Below are 20381 nucleotides of genomic sequence, written 5' to 3'. Positions count from 1 at the left end.
GCATATACAGTGCTCACATAAATGAGTACACCCCTTTTGAAAAGTAAGATTTTAATCAATATCTAAATGAACACAAGAACAATTTCCAAAATTTTGACAAAACTGAGTTTTAGAGAACATTTGTTTAGCTCATTACATGAAAGTAAGGTTAATAATATAACTTAGATTATAAAATCTTCAGTTTTATCCAAATTAGTTGATGCAAAAATGAATACACCCCACAACAAAAACTACTCCATCTAGTATTTTGTATGACCTCCATGATTTGTAAGTGCAGCACGAAGTCTTCTAGGCATGAAATGAATAGGTTGGAGACATATTGCAACATCGATCTTTTTCCATTCTTCAAGAACGACCTCTTTTAGAGCATGGATGCTGGATGGAGAGTGATGCTCAACTTGTCTCTTCAGAATTCCCCATAAGTGTACGATTGGGTTCAGATCAGAAGACATACTTGGCCACTGAATCACTTTCACCCTGTTCTTCTTCAGAAATGCAACAGTGCCCTTAGATGTGTGTTTTGGATCATTGTCATGTTGGAAAAGTGCACGACGACCAAGGGTACGGAGTGATGGTAGTATCTTCTCTTCCAATATGGAGCAGTACATCTGTGTATTCATGATACCATCAATGAAATGCAGCCCCCCGACACCAGCAGCACTCGTGCAGCCCCACAGAAGGACACTGCCACCACCATGTTTCACTGTAGGCACCATGCATTTTTCTTTGTACTCCTCACCTTTCCGAGACCATACAGCTTTGAAGCCATTAGTTCCAAAAACATTTATCTTGGTCTCATCACTCAAGAGTACAGGGTCCCAGTATTCTTCATCTTTTTCAGAATGGGCCCTGGCAAATTCTAGGTGCGCTTTTTTGTGCATGGGCTTTAGGAGAGGCTTCCTTTGTGGACGACACCCATGCATGCCATTCTTCTGAAGTGTATGGCGTATTGTGTCACAGGAAACAATCACCCAGTTTGGCTTTCTATTTCTTTAGCTAACTACAGTGAACTTGCATGGTGATTTTTTTCAGCCCTTCTCATCAGAAGACGTTCCTGTCGAGGTGTTAACTTCCGTGGACTGCCTGGACGTATCTGTGAGATGGTTGCAGTTCCATTTTTGTTAAATTTTTGTATCACTTTCGCTATAGTATTCTGACTGATAAGTAAAGCTTTGCTGATCTTCTTGTAGCCTTCACCTTTCTTGCGTAAAGAAATTATTTTCTTTCTCAGGACTTGTGACATTTCTCTTCCATGTGGTGCCATTGCTGACAGAATGAAATGGGAAGAGGTTTTTTTAATTAAGTAACGCCCTTTTATAATCAACTGTCTGATGGACACCTGTTTAATAAATAATTAGACTCACCTGTAGTTGAATTCTTGTTAATTAGGATTTTGTTGTCTAAAATGTAGCTTTGCTCCTAAGACTTTCAATGGGGTGTATTCATTTTGCAACATGGTCTTCAACGAATTTGTTAGGAAAAATACTTTATGTGTGCAAATGAACAAATCTTGTTTGCAATCAATGGCCCACATTTGTGGGAGTATTTTGTAGTAAAGTGTCCCATAGAAAATGTTGATTCTGAAAGAAAAGTAAAGGTTTTCTGACAAATGTATTGGGATGTACTCATTTATGCTGAGCACTGTATGTATTTTGGTTACGGGAAGAGGTGAAATTGTTTTGGACTCTTGTCTGCTTTTGCTCTGCCATTCATTTCTATATTTCTATGGTTTGAGCTACTGTTTGCCCTTGGTGGACAAAGGCTCCCTCACCACAGCTATTGAGTTTGCATGACATTTTCCTTTATCTGACTACAAGTACCAGTTTGTACGTATACTCCAAATAGCATGTGTAGCATGTTTGCAGTCTGTGTCAGTTTTCTATAGCCGTACATAAGCTGAAAAACATGTTTCCCCCCCCCAGTGATGTCAGGGGCCACAGTTTAGGCCCCTTATGTCTCATGAGTCGACCATTACTACTATAAACTCTACACAGAAAGTGCTTTAAAAGCCATCATATCCACAGCAAAAGCAATGTGTGACCATAAAGACACAATGAGCACTAAGGGAAATATTATAAGACTGAAAATAAGATGCAGAGGTCAGAGTGCCCCAGAGATTTGCATGCTAAAGGGAGACAAAGCACGAATTTTGCAGTATGGCCGAAGGACGGAGGGACAGAGAGAAAAACGGTCATCTTGATTTAGGAAGACAAGAAGGCCTAGAGATGTCACCGTGTCACAGAGTGACACACAATGCCTCCCAAACACATCACATCAGCAAATAACATCGATTGGCGTGACAGGAGCAGAGCCAGGACAAACCGCCGTGACCGAGCACTACCAGAGAAACATCGCAGAGCACAGAACACTACTAACCGTATAAAAACTGTTGGAACGGCAGTGCATTTCCAACGAGTGCATATGAGTTGTTGTTTTTTTAAGTTACGTTTATATCTTTATACGTTTGCTATACCATAGGATACATTTTACCTCTATAGATCATATAGCACAGTCAGCAACCCCTACTAAATGACTACTGAGGTAAGCAATAATAAAGCACAATCACTAAAAAGAACTACCAAGTATAGAAAAGGGCTTGCTATATAAGAAGCACATACTTCTGTTCCCATGCACATAGCAAAATGAAAGCCATACAACGAAAGAAACGGTTTAAAACATCAACTTGCTAATAAATCGACAAGATTATTTGTATTCAGCTGATAATGTTCATGTGTGTATCTGAAAAACTATAAATAAATGGAAAGAACAGTTATATAGCTCTGGCATATTCTATGGTGAGAAGCACTTTTAGGTGCTGAAAATTACTTTGTTATACAGAGAGTTTTGGTGAACACAAAATCATGTTCAGCAGCAACATGTTACAAACTTAATGACTTTTGTTTGTTTTCTCTGAAACAAACAACTTTTCCCCTTCACGGGACAAAGCAGCCATCCAGCTACAAATTAAGGGAGCACTCGGGGGCAGGCGGACTTTAGTCAGAGATGAGCAAGCGATGCAAGAAATAAAAAAGCACTGCAAAGGGGGATAACCGCTGGCCAAATTGAAGAGATTTGGGCAAAAAAAAGAAAAAAGATAAAAATGAACAGTGTTCTATCAGGGCTGCGTGGTCCTCCTTCATATCTGAGAGGCGGAATTGGAATTGTCAGGTGATTATTACAATGAGTGCAAGTCACTAAATCAAGCCGCAAACAATGTGAACGTTTATTCTGAATACTAACAAAACCTACAACCGGCTTGAGAGCAAATATTGCGCAGTCATGTGCTCACAGTCCTGCCATGCAGTACAATTCTAAATATCTTCTCTATATTCTCCTTACTTTTATAGAACTAATAATTATTTTACAATGGCAGGACCCTTGTTGATAGCTCTAAAAGGACCTAAAGAGAAAGTGAAAAAAGGATAAAAATAATATTTGTTAAACTGCCCTCTTTACCTGGATATATTAAGGCAGCTTAAAAAGTGTCCTAATCCTGCCGGGAAAACGATGGGGTCAGTTCATCAAGAGAATTTCACATTCATTTTTGCTTCAAAATACAACAAGCATATTTATCTCAGAAGCAGCCAATTCACTAAAAAATATGCATTAACACAAGCTAATTTTTTAAATTTTGCAGTACTTAGTGCATTTTTATGGACCTCTGGCGGCAGCAGGAAGTGAAACATTTAGGAGCAGTACTACTGCAACTGCAATGTGACCGCCCCTGCTCAGGGTTACTAGTTGTCAGGGAGTCGGCATCCTAACAACTAGTGACTTATACCTTATTATTATTATACAGGATTTATATAGCCAACAGTTTGTGCAGCTCTTTACAAAATGAAGGTAGACATTACAGTTACAATACAATTTGGTACAAGAGGAAACAGAGGGCCCTGCTCGATAGAGCTTACAATCTAGGATGACAGGTGAATGTAGACAAAGTGGCAGGGTTGTGATTTAGAAAAAAAAAAAAACACACACACACAATGGAGTTCCCCCCCAAATTCTGTACGCTTATCCGAGCATGCAGTCTGGCAGGCCAGGAAAGGGGGACCAAATGCACACTCCCCTCCTTCCTCTTGACCCATACCAGACCACATGTCTTCAACATTGGGGGGGAAGGGGGTGGGGAAACCCCTCTAGCAAAGCACCTTGTCCCTATGGTTAGGAGGACAAGGGCCTCTTCCCCACAACCCTAGCCCATAGTTGTTGTGGTCTGCAGGCAGGGTGGCTTAGCTTATTGTATTCTGAAGTCCCCTTTAACAATAAGAGGGGACCCCCCCCCAAAAAAAAAAAAACACACACACACTCACACTAAACAGTTTGTTAACTTAATATATTAAGAGATTTTTTTAGAAAGGTGAAAATTGATGATCTCCTGACTCTTCCCTGCATAATGTACGTTCCATCCATTCTGACCATTTATAAATCTTCTCCAATTTCTGCCTATTACTTAGCATTTTAATTACATTTTGAACAGGAAGAAAATTCTGCAGACTGTGTATTGTTGATGGATTCGATTTCAAGCTCAGCGGAGATCCTTAAAGTGGAAGTCCAGCCTATTCCTAACGAAGCTTCTAAACCCTACTCTGTTTACTTAATGAAAGAAAGATGTATATACTAACCTATTCTGAGAGTGATCCGGTCTGGTCACTTGATCTCTCCAGCAGTTGGCTTCAGTGAAAAGGACAGATCACCGACCATGGCTGCAGTGCCTGGTGCTGACATTACCCATAGGCTTACTATGGGGCATCCATTGTCGGCTGACCCTTCTGTATGCCAAAGCCTCCGCTGACAGCTGATCGAGTGACCGGATCCCTCTAAGAATAGGTAAGCATACACATCTTCCTTTCACAGGGTAAATAGAATAGGGTGTAGAAGGGGGGGGGGAGCAGGTTTAAGCTGAGTTAGGAATAGGTTGGATATGCACTTTAATGGAAAACTAAATCCAAGAACAAAAAAGTAATATATTGCAGATTACAGTCATTAGATGTGGTGGCTGCATTCGTTTTCTATTTTTCAGGCTAAGAAAATTGTCAGCCTTGTAACTTTCTGTGAGCCACACCAAACAATCTCTTCCTTCGTAGCTATCTTCTGTAAACAACCATTTGCCTTACCCCACATGTAATAGAGAAGAGGAGATTTGGACAGGTTGGTAGTCAATATCAGGAGAGCAGCCTAGGATGACAATCATGGTTCCCTCCATAGATTCAAAGGGTGAGTGACATAGCCACCCAGGGACAGGAATCGTGTTCTTTGCAGGATTACAAGGTGAAAATAAAGCAAAAGAAGCTTGAAATAAAAATGGATAAAACAAATGCAGACAGCAGATCAAGCCCTAGGAATCTGCTATATTTTCATTTTTGGTGTGGAGTTTACACTTTAAAGCAGATGTAAAACCCAATCACTAAAATCTCACATAAATCTTTAGCAAGTCAATGTCACTTCAAATATCTTTTAAGGCTCCATGCACACTAGCATTTTTTATAAGCTCAAAAAAAACAAACAAAAAAAAAACAGCTGGATGAAAAACCACACAAAAAATAGTGTTTTAGTGCCGACTTGTAGTAGCGTTTAGGAGCGTTAGTGTGTTATTAGCAGTTTTACAGTACGTGAAGAAAAAAAACCGCTTGATAAAAGCTGTTAGTAGCGTTTAAGTAGCATTTAGAAACTTCTAGAGTTTTTTTCTGCCAGGAAAATGCTCCCAAAAGCTCTACAAACGCTGAAGCTTGAAAAACAGTTTTAGCATAAAATAATGTGCATGGACACATATAATAACACTATAGCTTCTAGGAACAGAAAAAAAATGCTCATAGTAGCATGTAAGAGCTTGAAAACCGAGTGTGTGCATGAGCCGAAATCTTTTTAAAATCTGCAGCTTTCCATAATAATTTCTTGTGACTGCCACAAAGGTTCTTGTTCAGGCACTGTTATGGGGTGACAACTGTTGCTCAGATGTGCTCCTGCACTGTCTCCAGCCATATGTGCCCAAGTGACTACAAGCGTCCCGGTGACACAGGCATTATAAACTATCTTCATCGCCAAAATCTGCGCGTTCCTAACTCCAGAAACCACTAAACAGCTCATCCACTCCCTCATCATATCACGACTCGACTACTGCAACTCCCTCCTCACTGGCCTGCCTCGCCGCTGGCTATCCCTGCTTCAGTCCATCCTGAATACGGCTGCCAGACTCATTCACCTTTCCAACCGCTCCATTTCCGCCACCCCCCTCTGCCAATCCCTCCACTGGCTTCCGATTGTGCAACGGATCAAATTTAAAATCCTAACACTGACGTACAAAGCTGTCCACCATACTGCCCCGAACTACATCTCTGACCTAATATCCAAGTACCACCCAACACGCACACTCCGCTCCTCACAAGACCTCCTTCTCTCTAGTTCCCTGGTCTCCTCCTCCCATGCCCGCCTCCAGGACTTCTCCAGGGTGTCACCCATCCTCTGGAACTCCCTGCCCCAACCCATCAGATTATTACCTACTCTCCTCTCCTTTAGGCACACCCTGAAAACCCATCTCTTCAGGGAGGCCTACCCCACCCCCTGCTAACTTGCCGACCTCCTCCACTCTTCCTATTCACCCCATCCCCCACAGCTATCTCCTCCTGTACCACTATCCCCTCCCTCCTAGATTGTAAGCTGGAAAGAGCAGGGCCCTCGATCCCCTCATGTTTTGCATTGTATTGGTATTGTTCTGTCACATGTTCTGTCCCCCTTTGTAATGTACAGCGCTGAGCGAACTATTGGCGCTTTATAAATACTGTATAATAATAATAATCTTCATTATCAGAAAGCCGGTCCAGAGCAATGATATGCCATACTGTGGTGAGTTCATGTAGACTGGGTACGAATGAAAGAGGCAAAAGGCAAGCTGCACCTCCTCATTAATTGTGTGCCCTTGCCTTTTGTTTTGCCCCTGGCCAATGCAACGCTATTTACAATTAGCAAAAACCGGCAGACCCAGAAAACACCCAGCAGGAAGGTTCCACAGCATCACTGTCCAAGTCCATGTTACAACCAATGGTAGAACTGGAGATGCAAAGTGATCCCAAAATAAGCACAGTGGCCACTGGAAGAGGGATCCCAGCTGCAGGACATGATCGGATCCACCTGGCAGTACTAGGGTTGTTGGTTCGAATCCCAACGATGGCACCACCTGCCTGGAGTTTGCATGTTCTCCCTGTGCCTGCGTGGGTTTCCTCTGGGTACTCCGGTTTCCTCCCACAAGCCAAAGACATGCTGGTAGGTGAATTGGCTCCTGTCTAACATGGCCCTAGTATGTGTGTATATGAAGGTAAGTTATACTGTACGACCCTTGAGGGTTGGGGACTGATGGGAATGTACAATATATATGTAAAGCGCTGCGTAAATTGACGGCGCTATATAAATGCCTGAAATGAATAAATAAGAATATGCACAAAGGGAAGAGGGGCACAGTTTGGGATTTAGGATCAGGCAAGCACTATTATGGAGGTGGTGCTGCTGGATGTCTCCAATCTAAGTACTTGATAACTTTGTCCTGGGTGCTGCAAATAGCAAACTAAATGTCATCCAGTTAAGTTTACATCTACATTAACACACGGCATTGCAAAGTATTTTACTGCACAGAATAAAAGCAAATCCGGAAACACAAACCTGTTAAAAGACAATATAACAGGATTTGAAGGCAGTGAGGAATGAAGTCCTCCAACTCCAACATAGCAATATCTTTCATTGTTTCATATCGCCATTGCTTCTGGGTTCGCACACTTTGGCACATTCACTGATCTTTGCTCGGCCCCACTAAATATCTGGAAAGTGATAGAAATCGACAATGACAGCCTCTAATATTCTGCCACTTGGCTTTGTGATTCATAGCAGATCAGTAAGTGCACAGATCATCAGAAAGTCTGCACAAATCCTGGATTATATCCGCACAAGAAGTCTTTCATGTGGATTGAATATCGCTTTCCGACATACTGCAACCAGTCAGTGGACCCCAAAAATCTGATAAGCATGCAGAGAAATCGCCTCTGACTTGTCACAATTGAGCATGCCTATCTCTTGCGGAAACATGCCGTTACGGGAAAGATGTGTGAAATGGCACAGAGGGAATTACCCCGCCGCGCCCCACACATATGGTCTGTAAACCAGCTTTAGCAAAATCCTTGCAAATCTATTCGCCACGCTGCAAAATAAATAAATAAAAAAAAGCGCTGCAGAGAACCATAATCACATCTGTGCACAGGAAAGACACAGCGCCATTCACACAATAGCGTGCTCCAGGAATTCGCTGCTGGATCGCAATCTATTCTGAGGCAATGAGCGCAGTTCAAGATCTAATTAGGCCTCATGCACACAGGATGTTAAAAAAAAAAACTCTTCTAGAAGCTGTCCTGGCAGCAGCGTTTTTGCTGAAAAAATGATTGATGCCTGTAAAAGTATCTAACGCTTCTACAAGTGTTTAGGTGCGTTTACAAGCATCAAGTGCTTGGGCATTAATTCATTTCATTGGCCAGAATGATAATTTATTCTGGCCATTGAAATGAATGAACACTCATGTGCTAAACGTACCTAGCGTTTTGACTGGTTCTGGGATTTTTTTCTTGATGGTAAACACTGCTGCTACTAAAAGCTTCTAAAAGTCTATGTGTGTATGGACACATGGGATAACATAGAGCACTGTTTGGAAGCAGTAAAAAAAAAAAACACCTGCCGCCCCTAAAAGTGGCTGCAAAAACGACCTGTGTCCATGAGGCCTTAAAGTGACATTAAATTCAGATTTATAAAAATTCTGTTTAAAGCAGAACTTCACCCAAACCTTTCTACCCCGTTTTGACACTTTTTTTGGGGAGAGAGGTACCTAGTTTTGATAGGTACCCTCTCTCAGTTTGGCCCCCCCTCTCTTTACCCGGAGTCTTCTGGGACATGTCACAGGTCCCAGAAGGCTGTGAGACCATTCAGAAAGTGCAGTGGGAAGCCGCAAGGATTCACAGGTGGTTTCCCACAGTAAACATGCTGGCACCGAGGACGCAAAGACCGGCCAAGAACCACCCCAGATGAGGACATTGCTGGATCAGGTAGGTGTCCTTTTGGTAAAAGTCAGGAGCTATAATATTTGTAGCTGCTGGCTTTCAATTTTTCTTTCAATGGTGAAGATCCTCTTTCAGTATCTATTTTTAACACAAGTACATTGTATTGCTGTATTCCAAATTCCTTTTTTTTTTTTGCTGTTGTTATCTGACTACCTGTTACAGTGGGACCACAGAGAATGAAATTAGCCACACTATGTAGGAATGTAGCCATCCTTGCTCACTCCTGAAAGACTAGGGACTATGGGATTTATAGTGTGCATGGCTGGAACTAGTGTGTACTGCTTGTTGAGAGGTTTGGAAGCTCCCAGAGAACGTTACCAGGAGGCAAAAAACACAGAACATTTCCTGATAAAAATATTCTAGGGCAGATAAAGTAACCTCAACCGTGCATGTTTCCCTAGAAGAATATGGAGGGTGTGTGTCCTTTCCTTCCACTCACATCTCAGATTACACTCAGCTCCCTGCTCTGAGATGTGCAATGTGTGACCTCAGATCCCCACTCTGTCTTATGGAGCTGAGAAATGCTGTGTAAATTCTGTACATTGAACGGATGTAGAGGAGAGAGGGATCCAGATAAACAGGTACAACTTATGTAAGAGGATTTGTTTCATCTTGGTGTATCACATGAGGCTAGTCACTTCAGTTAGCATTTGTACAGTTTTACAACCACTTTGTGTTTGGATTATTTTTAGAGAAAAGGATATCATTCAGTGTAACTTTAAGTTAAAAGGGCAATCAGGATTTATTTGCTGTGGATCTACTTTCAGGGAATTTTTTTTTTAAAGGTAAACTTCTGTTTAAAAAAGCAAAGTCAGTGTAACATGAACTGTATATCTTTGATGCAATCCATTCTGTAAATGAATAGCATTTAAAAGACGTTTCCACTTCAATCTAAAAGTTCAGACATCATTTTCTTGCAAAAGAAAAGAATTTATGCAATTCTCACCCTCCTGCTCCTGTAACAGGCTCACTGTCATACCCAGATGTCTGCAGCATGTGATCAAATTACAGCAATCCCTCCTTTAAAGGTTTACTGTGGTGGACAGAATTGCTATGCTAAAGGTTCATAGTCATGTGACCAGCTGCCGAGGTAGATGAAAGCAAAGTTTTCTGCAACACAGGTAAATATGAGGTTTTTTTCACAATAAGCAGACAGATTGATCAGGATCAGGGAGGGCATTACCTAGGTTTACATAATTAGAGTTTTCAATTACTTATGTGTAAACAACAAAACATTCCATTCCGGGTGGAGTCCTTTTGGTAAGAGGAAATACTGAAGTCTTATCTTTCTACTTCCAGGTCTCTTGGTTGAAGCCACTTCTGCTGATGTCATTTTTATCTTCTGCTTCAAGAATAAAGGGACCATAGCATGACTACGAGGACACAAATGGACTTCACTTTTGAAACTGTTGAATAGGATACATCAAAGGGATCACAAACACTTCAACATCCACTCCACTGCAATGATGTTTTAGCACTTCTCCAGGTTCCTCAGTTTTAAATATAAAGGCATTTGAAGTAATTCACTCCTCCTCTAGAGGGAACCTTGACCTCAGACTGGCGGAGGCTGCTCTACCTGAACAGCCTTTGTAAAAGTTTGGTGGTCATCAAAGGCCCGGTCAACAGACTAGCACAAAGTGAAACAGCTGTCTTAATGACGTTGCAAACCAAGTGAATGGCAAAGTGTTTGTTAGCGGAGCTGTAGAATGCACTGTGCCCTTCTGCATGAGTGCCAAGGGCTCCAAATTGCTTATTATAAACCAGTCTAATTAAGCAGCAACAACCAAATAAGAGGCCATCTTGCTCCAGAAAGTTGTCAACTCAAGATATAGCCTGTCTGAACTGCAACCTCATTAAGAGTCCAATCTAACCTACCTGTATGGCCAAACGTATGTGAACACCCTTCCAAATAACTGAGTGTAAGGTAATGTTAATGCTACAGCAGACAAAAGGCATTTTAGAGATTTGTGAGCCTAACATCTGTCACAACTGTTTGGGGAAGCCCATTTTCATTTTTAGCATGAATGAGCCCTTGTGCATAAAGCCGGCTTCATAAAAGATGCAGTTTGACTAGTTTGGTCTGTAAAAACTCAAGTGGCCTGCAAACAATCCCATCTTCAACCCTACTGAAACTTTTGGAATGAATTAGAACAATCATTGCAAGCCAGGTGTTCTCAACCAACATCAATATCACAGCCACCCACCACTTTCTTGTGGAAAGCCTTGCCAAAAGCGTCAAGAAGCTCATGATTTTGGAATGGGATGTTCAGAAAGGTCATATCAAACTGATGGTCAGGTGCCCACAAACTTTTAGCTATATGGTATAAAACCGTGAGAGCTAGGTTTGAACAAATGAAGTTACTGATTTGCTTGGCAAAAGATATGACAAGACTTTGGTCAATAATGACGCAGTAAAATAACTTGGCCATCTTATTGAGATGTTGGCCAATGGATGGGCCACCTACCATTGCGCTGTGTTGGTACGTGGGGCTCCTGTGGTCACAGACATCTTGTGTCAGCAAAGAAACCGCCTGGAACTCTTCAGCGTGAGGCTTGTTGGGGAAACTAGCGTGCAAGGGAAGGTGAAAGGCTGCGAGGGCACCACTCTCGTCGTCTTCCATTTTCTGCCGGCTTGTCACCATGGCTACCTCTCCATCTGCATCCCCATACGGAGAGGCCGGTCTCTTGGAAGACATCCTGGAAGGAACAAAAGCGGAGAAAATAATGAAAAAGCTCCACATAAATCCTTAATGCCGTCATTGTGTCGTTAGAGTCCATTGTAATAGCAATGGCTTTTTGTGCACGAAACGAGTAGGAATCCATCCAAATACCACCGCGAAGAGTACACAGCGAGGAACAATGACCAGGCAGGTAGCAACAGAACACTGCTTGTTTGTTAGCGGAATAATCAACTAATAGCACATTCTTTTTGGCTCCTGAAATGAGAAATTTCACCTATAAAACATTATCCGCCAGGGGCCTAGCCCGGGGGGAGCGCTATTCTCTTACAATGCATCCAAATCTGGGTTAGGCTAACTGAGGGACACAAAAAGGGGAGAAAAAAACCAAATAAGCCTTGTTTTAGAAATTACATTTAATAAGGAGATAAAATCCCTTATACAAGACAATAGCCAAGCTTCTTAGAAAAGGAGAAGAAAACAGCTTGGTGAGGCCAAAAGGTTTTCATTAACCGCTGGCAGCATTTGAGGCTTAAGAAACCATGCTACTGCAAATCTCAGGAGGGTATTAGCACTCTATGAGACTTGTAGTTCTTCAACAGCTCAAATATCCCAGGTTTCGGAGGTGGAAGCATAGGGAGCCATAGCCCACTCTAAAGTCCCATTTTAATAAAGGCACCCATAGATGGAGCCATCTTTAATCAGGCATTATCCAGGGTCACAATCTACTTCCTGAACAAAGATGACACAGTCATGTCTACAAAGTTGCTACCAGGTTACAATATTGCGTTCTGATCACTGGGGAGAAGATACTGAGGAAATGTTTCCTCCTGCCTGCAACAGACTGATGGCATCTCCTCAGCCTAGGCAAAGTCATTGAGAAGAGATGAAGGTTGGCTTTTTAAAATGATAAAGGGTGTATTTTTTCTGAAAAAAACTATAAAAATTGTTAAAACATTATTTGAACCACCCTCAAAAAACACATGCTGACATACATACATATAAAGCTGATAAAATTATAAAAGACAGCTTAAGGGTCACTTCACCCAAACCTGATATTGCAGCGCTTGGAAGAGGTTTAAGAGTTAAACCACCTGAAGGGCTTTTTGTTTTAGCTCAAGTGACAGTTCTGCTCTTATTTGCCCATTTTGAGGGGTCCCATTCTCTCTGCTAGGGTTTTCATCTATTTTAGGATATCAGAATGCAAAGGGAAACAGCAGAATCATGGTGGATCTCTCACTGCTGGAGTTTTCAATAGATACATGGTAGCCATAACACAAGCCTTTTATTCATTACATATAATAAATGTGATATCTTAGCTGGGAAAGTGGAGGAGCAAGTCTGTCTGGTCCCCTCAGAAACCACAGGCCTTAGCGGTCACCCATTTGCTGCTCCCACTACTGCTACTTTATTGTGGCTAATGAGGTGGTCACCCATTTGCTGATCCCACTACTGCTACTTTATTGTGGCTAATGAGGTGGTCACCCATTTGCTGATCCCACTACTGCTACTTTATTGTGGCTAATGAGGTGGTCATATGTAAACCACCATGAAAGTTGGTCTGATAAAAAGAGAACAGTCTAATTAATTTGATTACATTCAATTTATTCAGAAATTCCAATCTGGCCTGATGTAATGAATCTCCATTCACAATGCAACCAACAAACAATCATCAATATCAATTGAAATGTAAAATCTTACAATCCGACTGTAAAGTGTGGCGGCTTAAATCCCGCACACAGACTAAAAGATACTGACACATCCGGAGTATGTAAAATGTAGCATCAGGTAATGAGGCCAGATATGGCGGTCACTTTTGGAGGTGGAATGTCCTGTTGTAAGAGGATTACAGATTATAGGCACATCTTCTAACGTGACAATGGCAGAGAACGATCTGCCCGGTCTTCGTTAAGCAGATTAATAGATCATGGAGCAAATAACCTTTTCCGGAGCACAAGATGTTAAAGTAAGTGTCGTTTTGTCCTCTAAATTCACCATACGGTGTGGTGAAATGCGAACAGACCCAATACAGTTTCAATGGGACAAGATCACATTACTGGCTTACACCTATGGGATATTTCCAGCAAGACACAGTCTTCTGTTATTACACTAAGATCATCCTTGATATGCCTTTTAAAATATTAAACTCATCTGTGCACAATTTTCAAATATTTTTTGGGTACTCACAGGTATGTGAAAATCAGACAGTGCATCAGCATCTATTCTAAATTACTACAGAATTAAAATATAGTCCCAAACAAACCACCTCAGAATATAGTTTTTACTGGATACATTTCCAGGCTGAAAGCTGAAGTTAAGGTATGGATAATTTTTTCATATTTACACTGTTTCAGCTTAGAGCAATGAATGTATGCATGTTCCATACCTGGCTGATTCCTGTGGACCAACTGCTGCCAGCTTCTAGATCCAGTGCTGACTGGTTGCCCTGTTGCTTAGTGAACACAGGAGGTCCCTCTCTTGGCACGGGTGCCAATTAGAGAACACTTTGCATTCTCTCTAACTTTCAATACATAAAAAAGTGAAATTTTGTCACAATCTCCTACTAGTCCAATCAAAGAACACTTTGCATTCACTGAGAGAATGCAAAGTGTTCTCTGAATGGTGCCCATGTTGAGGGACCAATCCCCTGTGTACATTAGGCAGCAGTGCAGCTGCTTGGCAAGGGACCCAGAAGCCAGCAGCAATCACTGTAGTAGCAGTACTGGCTACAGTTATTTCCAGCTTCCAAGGTGATCTGGCCAGTATGGCATATACATACCTACACTGGTCTAAGCTGAAACAATGTAACCATGAAAAAAAAGAAAAAAAAAAGCCATACCTAAACTTTAGCTATAGATCTGAACTGCGGCCTCCCGTTCAGTTCCGCACAGTTGTACAGACCAGGCTCCTTTCCTGTACAGACCAGGCTCCTTTCCTTTCCTGTGCTTCCTCTGATTTAGGTGCACACTTTGAGCTTCTCACATTAGAAGCTGCACACCAAGTCATGTAGAGCCAAGACTCCACACTAATGGCTGGGGGGGGGGTTTGGGGGTGGTGGTACTCCACATTAATGCCCATTGATTTTAGATTTGTCCACAAACTTCTGGGTTTCTAACTTACAGTGCCTTGAAAAAGTACTCTTACCCCTTGAAATTTTCAACATTTTGTCATGTTAGAACCAAAAAAGTGAATGTATTTTATTGGGATTTTATGTGACAGACCAACAAAAATGTGAAGTGGAAGGAAAATGATAAATGGTTTTCAAACTTTTTTACAAATAAATGTCTGAAAAGTGTGGCGTGCATTTGTATTCATCCTCCAAGTCAATACTTTGTAGAACCACCTTTCTCTGCAATTACAGCTGCAAGTCTTTTTGGGGATGTCTCTACCAGCTTTGCACATCTAGAGAGGGACATTTTTGCCCATTCTGCTTTGCAAAATAGCTCAAGCTCTGTCAGATTGGATGGAGAGCGTCTGTGAACAGCAATAAACTCTTTCCACAGATACGCCATTGGATTTAGGTCTGGACTTTGATTGGGCCATTCTAACACATGAATATACTTTGATCTAAACCATTCCATTGTAGCTCTGGCTGTATGTTTTGGGTTGTTGTCCTGCTGGAAGATGAACCTCCATCCCAGTCTCAAGTCTTTTGCAGACTCTAACAGGTTTTCTTCTAAGATTGCCCTGTATTTGGCTCCATCCATCTTCCCATCAACTCTGACCAGCTTCCCTGTCCCTGCTGAAGAAAAGCAACCCCACAACATGACACTTCCACCACCATGTTTCACGATGGGGATGGTGTGTTCAGGATGATGTGCCGTGTTAGTTTTCCATCACACATAGTGTTTTGCTTTTAGGCCAAAAAGTTCAATTTTGGTCTCATCTGACCAGAGCACTTTCTTCCACGTTTGCCGTGTCCCCCACATGGCTTCTCGCAAACTGCAAACGGAACTTCTTAAGGCTTTCTTTCAACAATGTCTTTCTTCTTGTCACTCTTCCATAAAGGCCAGATTTGTGGAGTGCACGACTAATAGTTGTCCTGAGGACAGATTCTCCCACCTGAGCTGTGGATCTCTGCTGCTCCTCCAGAGTTACCATGGGCCTCTTGGCTGCTTCTCTGAATAATGCTCTCCTTGCCCGAAATGTCAGTTTAGGTGGACGGCCATGTCTCGGTAGTTATGCCATACTCTTTCCATTTTCAGATGATGGATTGAACAGTGCTCTGTGAGATGTTCAAAGCTTGGGATATTTTATTTATAACCTAACCCTGCTTTAAACTTCTCCACATCTTCATGATGCAGTTTGTTCAAGAATGTTCTCTAAGAAACCTCTGAGGACTTCACAGAACAGCTCTATTTATACTGAGATTAAATTACACACAGGTAGACTCTATTTACTAATTAGGTGACTTCTGAAGACAATTGGTTCCACTAGATTTTAGTTAGGGGTATCAGAGTAAAGGGGGCTAAATACAAATGCACGCCATAATTTTCAGATATTTGTAAAAAAACTTTGAAAATCATTTATCATTTTCGTTCCACTTCACAATTATGTGCCACTTTGTGTTGGTCTATCTCATAAAATCCCAATAAAATACATTTATGTTTTTGGTTGCAACATGACAAAATTTGGAAAATTTCAAGGGGTATGAATACTTTTTCAAGGCACTGTACATCAATACACCTGGCACTACTGTACTGAAAATCACAGTGTCACAGTGCAGTAATGCAGCCCCATTTACAAAAATTATCGGATCCCCCGTCTCGCATCACAAGGCTCACCAAGTTTGTGTTTCCACTTGCTGAATCCTATCTACAGTACTAAATGACCACAAACAAAGCAATAAAAATCAACAATATCAACAACAACTGTAATAACAATAATAAAACAGAACTATCTGGATAAGTTTATCAAATAAGTTCGGCAAGCATTTTTGCCACAATAAATTTGTCTTATTGTATTACACAACCACTTCAGATGATAAGTAAAAGATTTCTACAGATATTTCAGTTTTTGATCCAGAAAAAATATAATTCTAAAGTTTCACCCATAAATAAAGCTATAAATATTTTATAAGTGATATTGCCTTTTCATATAATTAATGTCACTGTAAAATGGGCACAAACGTGATTTTCTGATGGCGAGAAGGAGATGAATCTACTGTCAAGTGGAATGATTTGTGTTTACCAGCATTTTATCATAATTTTTGTTCTCTTTGGGGGGGGGGGGGGGTTGTGTTTGCTTTTTCTGTTAGCTGATCTTCAATAGCAAAATCCTGGAGGTCCCATTTGCCAAAGCTAGACAACAAAAACTGATATTCAGCTGTAGAAGAACAGCAATAGGAAAAACAGTTTGCCTGTCCTTACAGGCAGATCCCATTATGGGGGGGGGTTTCTCCACTCGGGTTGTCACCTCTAACAAAGCCGATTTCTGTTATTCTCTACACAATTTGTCCACATCTAAAAGGTGTTATGTTCCCAGAAAGGACAGCTGTACAAACCTGTACGTGACTGAGGACTGGGCAGTCGAGGGAAGGAACAGCGAGTGTTAGCTCAGCTGGCAAGGATAAAAGTGGAAGAGAGGACAGGCTGTGTTTACAATGTTTACTAGGCCCTTCTACAATGAGACCCTCTTTATCAGTCACACCTGACAAGAACAATCTGAAGCGCAGAGCCAGGCCACCTATGAGTTGATGTTTCATAAACACAAACCACAGCTTGGCTTATAGCAAATCAATGAAAACAAAATATATGGGAGGACATGGAGCATTATCAAATAGTTCCAGGTAGAAGAATGGCCAATACTGAGGGACAAAAAAGTTACATGGCTACAAAAGTTAAACTAGAAGTGGTAAATACTGGATGGATGACATTTAGTTTTCTCTGTGCACTGTGTATCATAAGCAATTGTTTGTGTTTTAAATACAATACTTGTTTTCACCTCTAATTATGCATCTCAGGGCTGCAGTAGACTATGGCTGTGTAATGTGTGTTGAGTCAGCCAGTTGTACTCGTCATCAGAAGCCCATGGGACAGGCTGACAATGCAAGAGCACAACTGGCAGCCAGTAACAGAGTGTTGTCACCCTGTAACAGGAAGTGCCCAAACACTTCATAGCAGGACAACCAGATAATATTTTAAAGTCACTAGCTGAGATTGTATATTTTCATTTAAAAAAAACAAACAAAAAAAACAGAATATTAGGAAGTGTGAACTATAAATATATACAATTTATAATAGTGCCAATAAAAGATACTGCACACCCCAAACCCATCTCATATGACCTATTCAATCAAGAAAATAAACAAAAGTGGATAATATAATTTGTAAATGACTGATAAAATGTGAATGAGTAATAGTTTAATAAACATCTGGTCTGCCTGGACAGGAAAAGAACTTCATCCTGACAAACACGTGTATAACGTGTTTTTATATCTATTATGGAGTGATTTTTACATTAAACCAATGCTGCAATGGTGCCCTCAGCCTCATAACTAGAATGGTTTGTGGGGGCAGGGCAGGGTGGTTGGGATCCTTTGGATACCACAGGTCCTCTTTGACAAAATCGAAGACTCTGGACGCACCTAAAGAGAAAGGAAAGACCTGGGTGCAGTAGTCCAGGTGTGTGACAGTCCTCTCCATGGAAGGCACCTTAGAAATGTGCATTGGACTTGCAATATGCATTCCTTGCTGTTTTCAAAGGTGCTGGCCAGTGAATTCCACCCTTCTCACTTGCTCCAGGTCACTGATTCACCAAGCAGTGACATAAAAGATCAAGAACACTGCCATAGAGACTGCCCCTTAAAAAAGCAAACCAGGGAGCACCTTTATTCACATTGTGGCAGGTTCTCTTTCATTTATTATCGCTGTCTCTGACACAGGCATAGCTCACATGTAATCTTACACCTCCCTGTGACATTCCTGCTACTGCAGTACAAGTAAATACAAAGCGGACCCCCCCCACCCCACCCAGCACAGATGAACACTGTGTACAAGGGACTGTATGACCCCAAAGCTTGGCTGAAAGTCTGCATGCTGTGATCGGCCACAGTGCAACTTGTGGGAACAACTCAGAAATGTCCAGCAATTTGAAATAAATCACATTTATGACAGATATCAACTGCTCTATATCGATCTAGGTTGGGCAATGAAGCCAAGAGAGATTTTATATACATATACACACACACACACACATATACATATACACACACACACACAAACTAAAAAAAGAGGACCCTATCTCCTTGCCCATTTATTTTTCCGAGTGCCACCTATAGCTTAGTTTTATTACCAGTTGATCCTGCCAGTAGATCTATTACATTAAATTTCTACTTCCTGTAACAAGCCAATCTGCCCAACAAAATTGACAGGTACAGAGCTGTCTGCATAGGATCTCCAGATGGACTAGCCCAGAACTTGGGGGAAGATAGATGTCTCTCTCCCTTCAAGCCAGGTTTGACAGGTTGAGTGGCAAGATGGCAAAATAAGAAAAAGAGGCTTGTCTGGGTCATGAAGCACCACCAGTGGACTACTGATTGGAAGAAGGTCTTATGGACCGAATAATCAAAATTTGAAATCTTCAGCTCATCACACAGGGTTTTGTATGCAATCTAGTAGGTGAAAAGATGGTTCCTCAGTGTGGGGCATAAAGGGGGTGATTTACTAAAACTGGTGCAGCTGGGCATAGTAACCAATCAGCTTCTAACGTCAGCTTGTTCAATTAAGCTTTGATAATAAAACCTGGAAGCTGACTGGTTCGTATGAAGAGCTGCACCAGTTTTAGTGAATAACCTCCAAACTGTTAAACATGGAGAAGGAAGAGCAATGGTCTGTGAATCTTTTGCTGGATCCAGAGTTGGCAACTTGCACAGATGAGTGGCACCCTGAACCAAAACAACTACCACAGCATTTTGCTGCGCATGCAATACCCTCTGGAATATGCCTAGTTGGTCAGGGGTTCAACCTACAGCAAGACAATGACTCAAAGAGTTCCTCCAGCCTGTGTCAGAACTACCTTAGAAAAAAAGAACAAGACGATAGGCTTCAAATCATGGAACAGCCAGCAGTCTTCAGAATAAACCCCATCGAGCTGGTTTGGAATGAACTGGAGAGAAGAGTGAAAGTAAAGCAACCTACAATTGCAACACATTTGTGGGAACTTCAGCAACAGTGTTGGGAAGAACTTTCCGAACAATATTTGATTTTCATTGTAGAAAGTATGCCACAGGTGTGTTCCGACTGTTATAACTGCGAAAGGTAGCTACTTTGCTAAATCAAAAATTTAGAGTTTGTTAAACAAAAGTATTCTACAATTTCATTTTTCAGTTTTTCATGTCCAGTTTATTTTTTTCAATGCTTTAATTTTAGACTACATTAAACTGTGTAAATTTCAATTTAAATTGGAATAATGGAGGTGTTCTTAAACTTTGACCGGTAGTGTAACATACAGTATATATTTGATATTTGTGTCTAATTGATTTTATGCAAATTAATGACATTTATGTTACACAAAGCACTACACTTTTTGATTGGTTCCTGTCCACAGTGTGACGACGCTGCTGTTAGATTTCGCTGTAAACGGTGTTGTCTCCTTTTAGAGTATTTGCAAA

At 41.3% G+C, this 20381-nt stretch overlaps 1 protein-coding gene across 3 annotated transcripts in view; it reads right to left on the bottom strand.

Moving 5' to 3' along the window:
• Positions 1-20381, bottom strand: part of SOX5 (SRY-box transcription factor 5) — a 288812-nt gene that overhangs the window by 233420 nt on the left and 35011 nt on the right. For all 3 annotated transcript variants that reach the window (XM_089693351.1, XM_089693352.1, XM_089693350.1), the window contains one exon: positions 11558-11789. In XM_089693351.1, the coding sequence (XP_089549477.1) occupies positions 11558-11789 (232 nt within the window). The remainder of the gene's footprint in view (positions 1-11557; positions 11790-20381) is intronic.

The sequence above is a fragment of the Staurois parvus genome, unplaced genomic scaffold (genome assembly GCF_062004578.1).
Source record: "Staurois parvus isolate SC_StPar_1 unplaced genomic scaffold, SC_StPar_1.0 ptg000628l, whole genome shotgun sequence".
Classification (NCBI taxonomy): domain Eukaryota; kingdom Metazoa; phylum Chordata; class Amphibia; order Anura; family Ranidae; genus Staurois; species Staurois parvus.
Note: the sequence above shows the minus strand (reverse complement) of the source record. Positions and strands in the feature narration are given on the sequence as shown.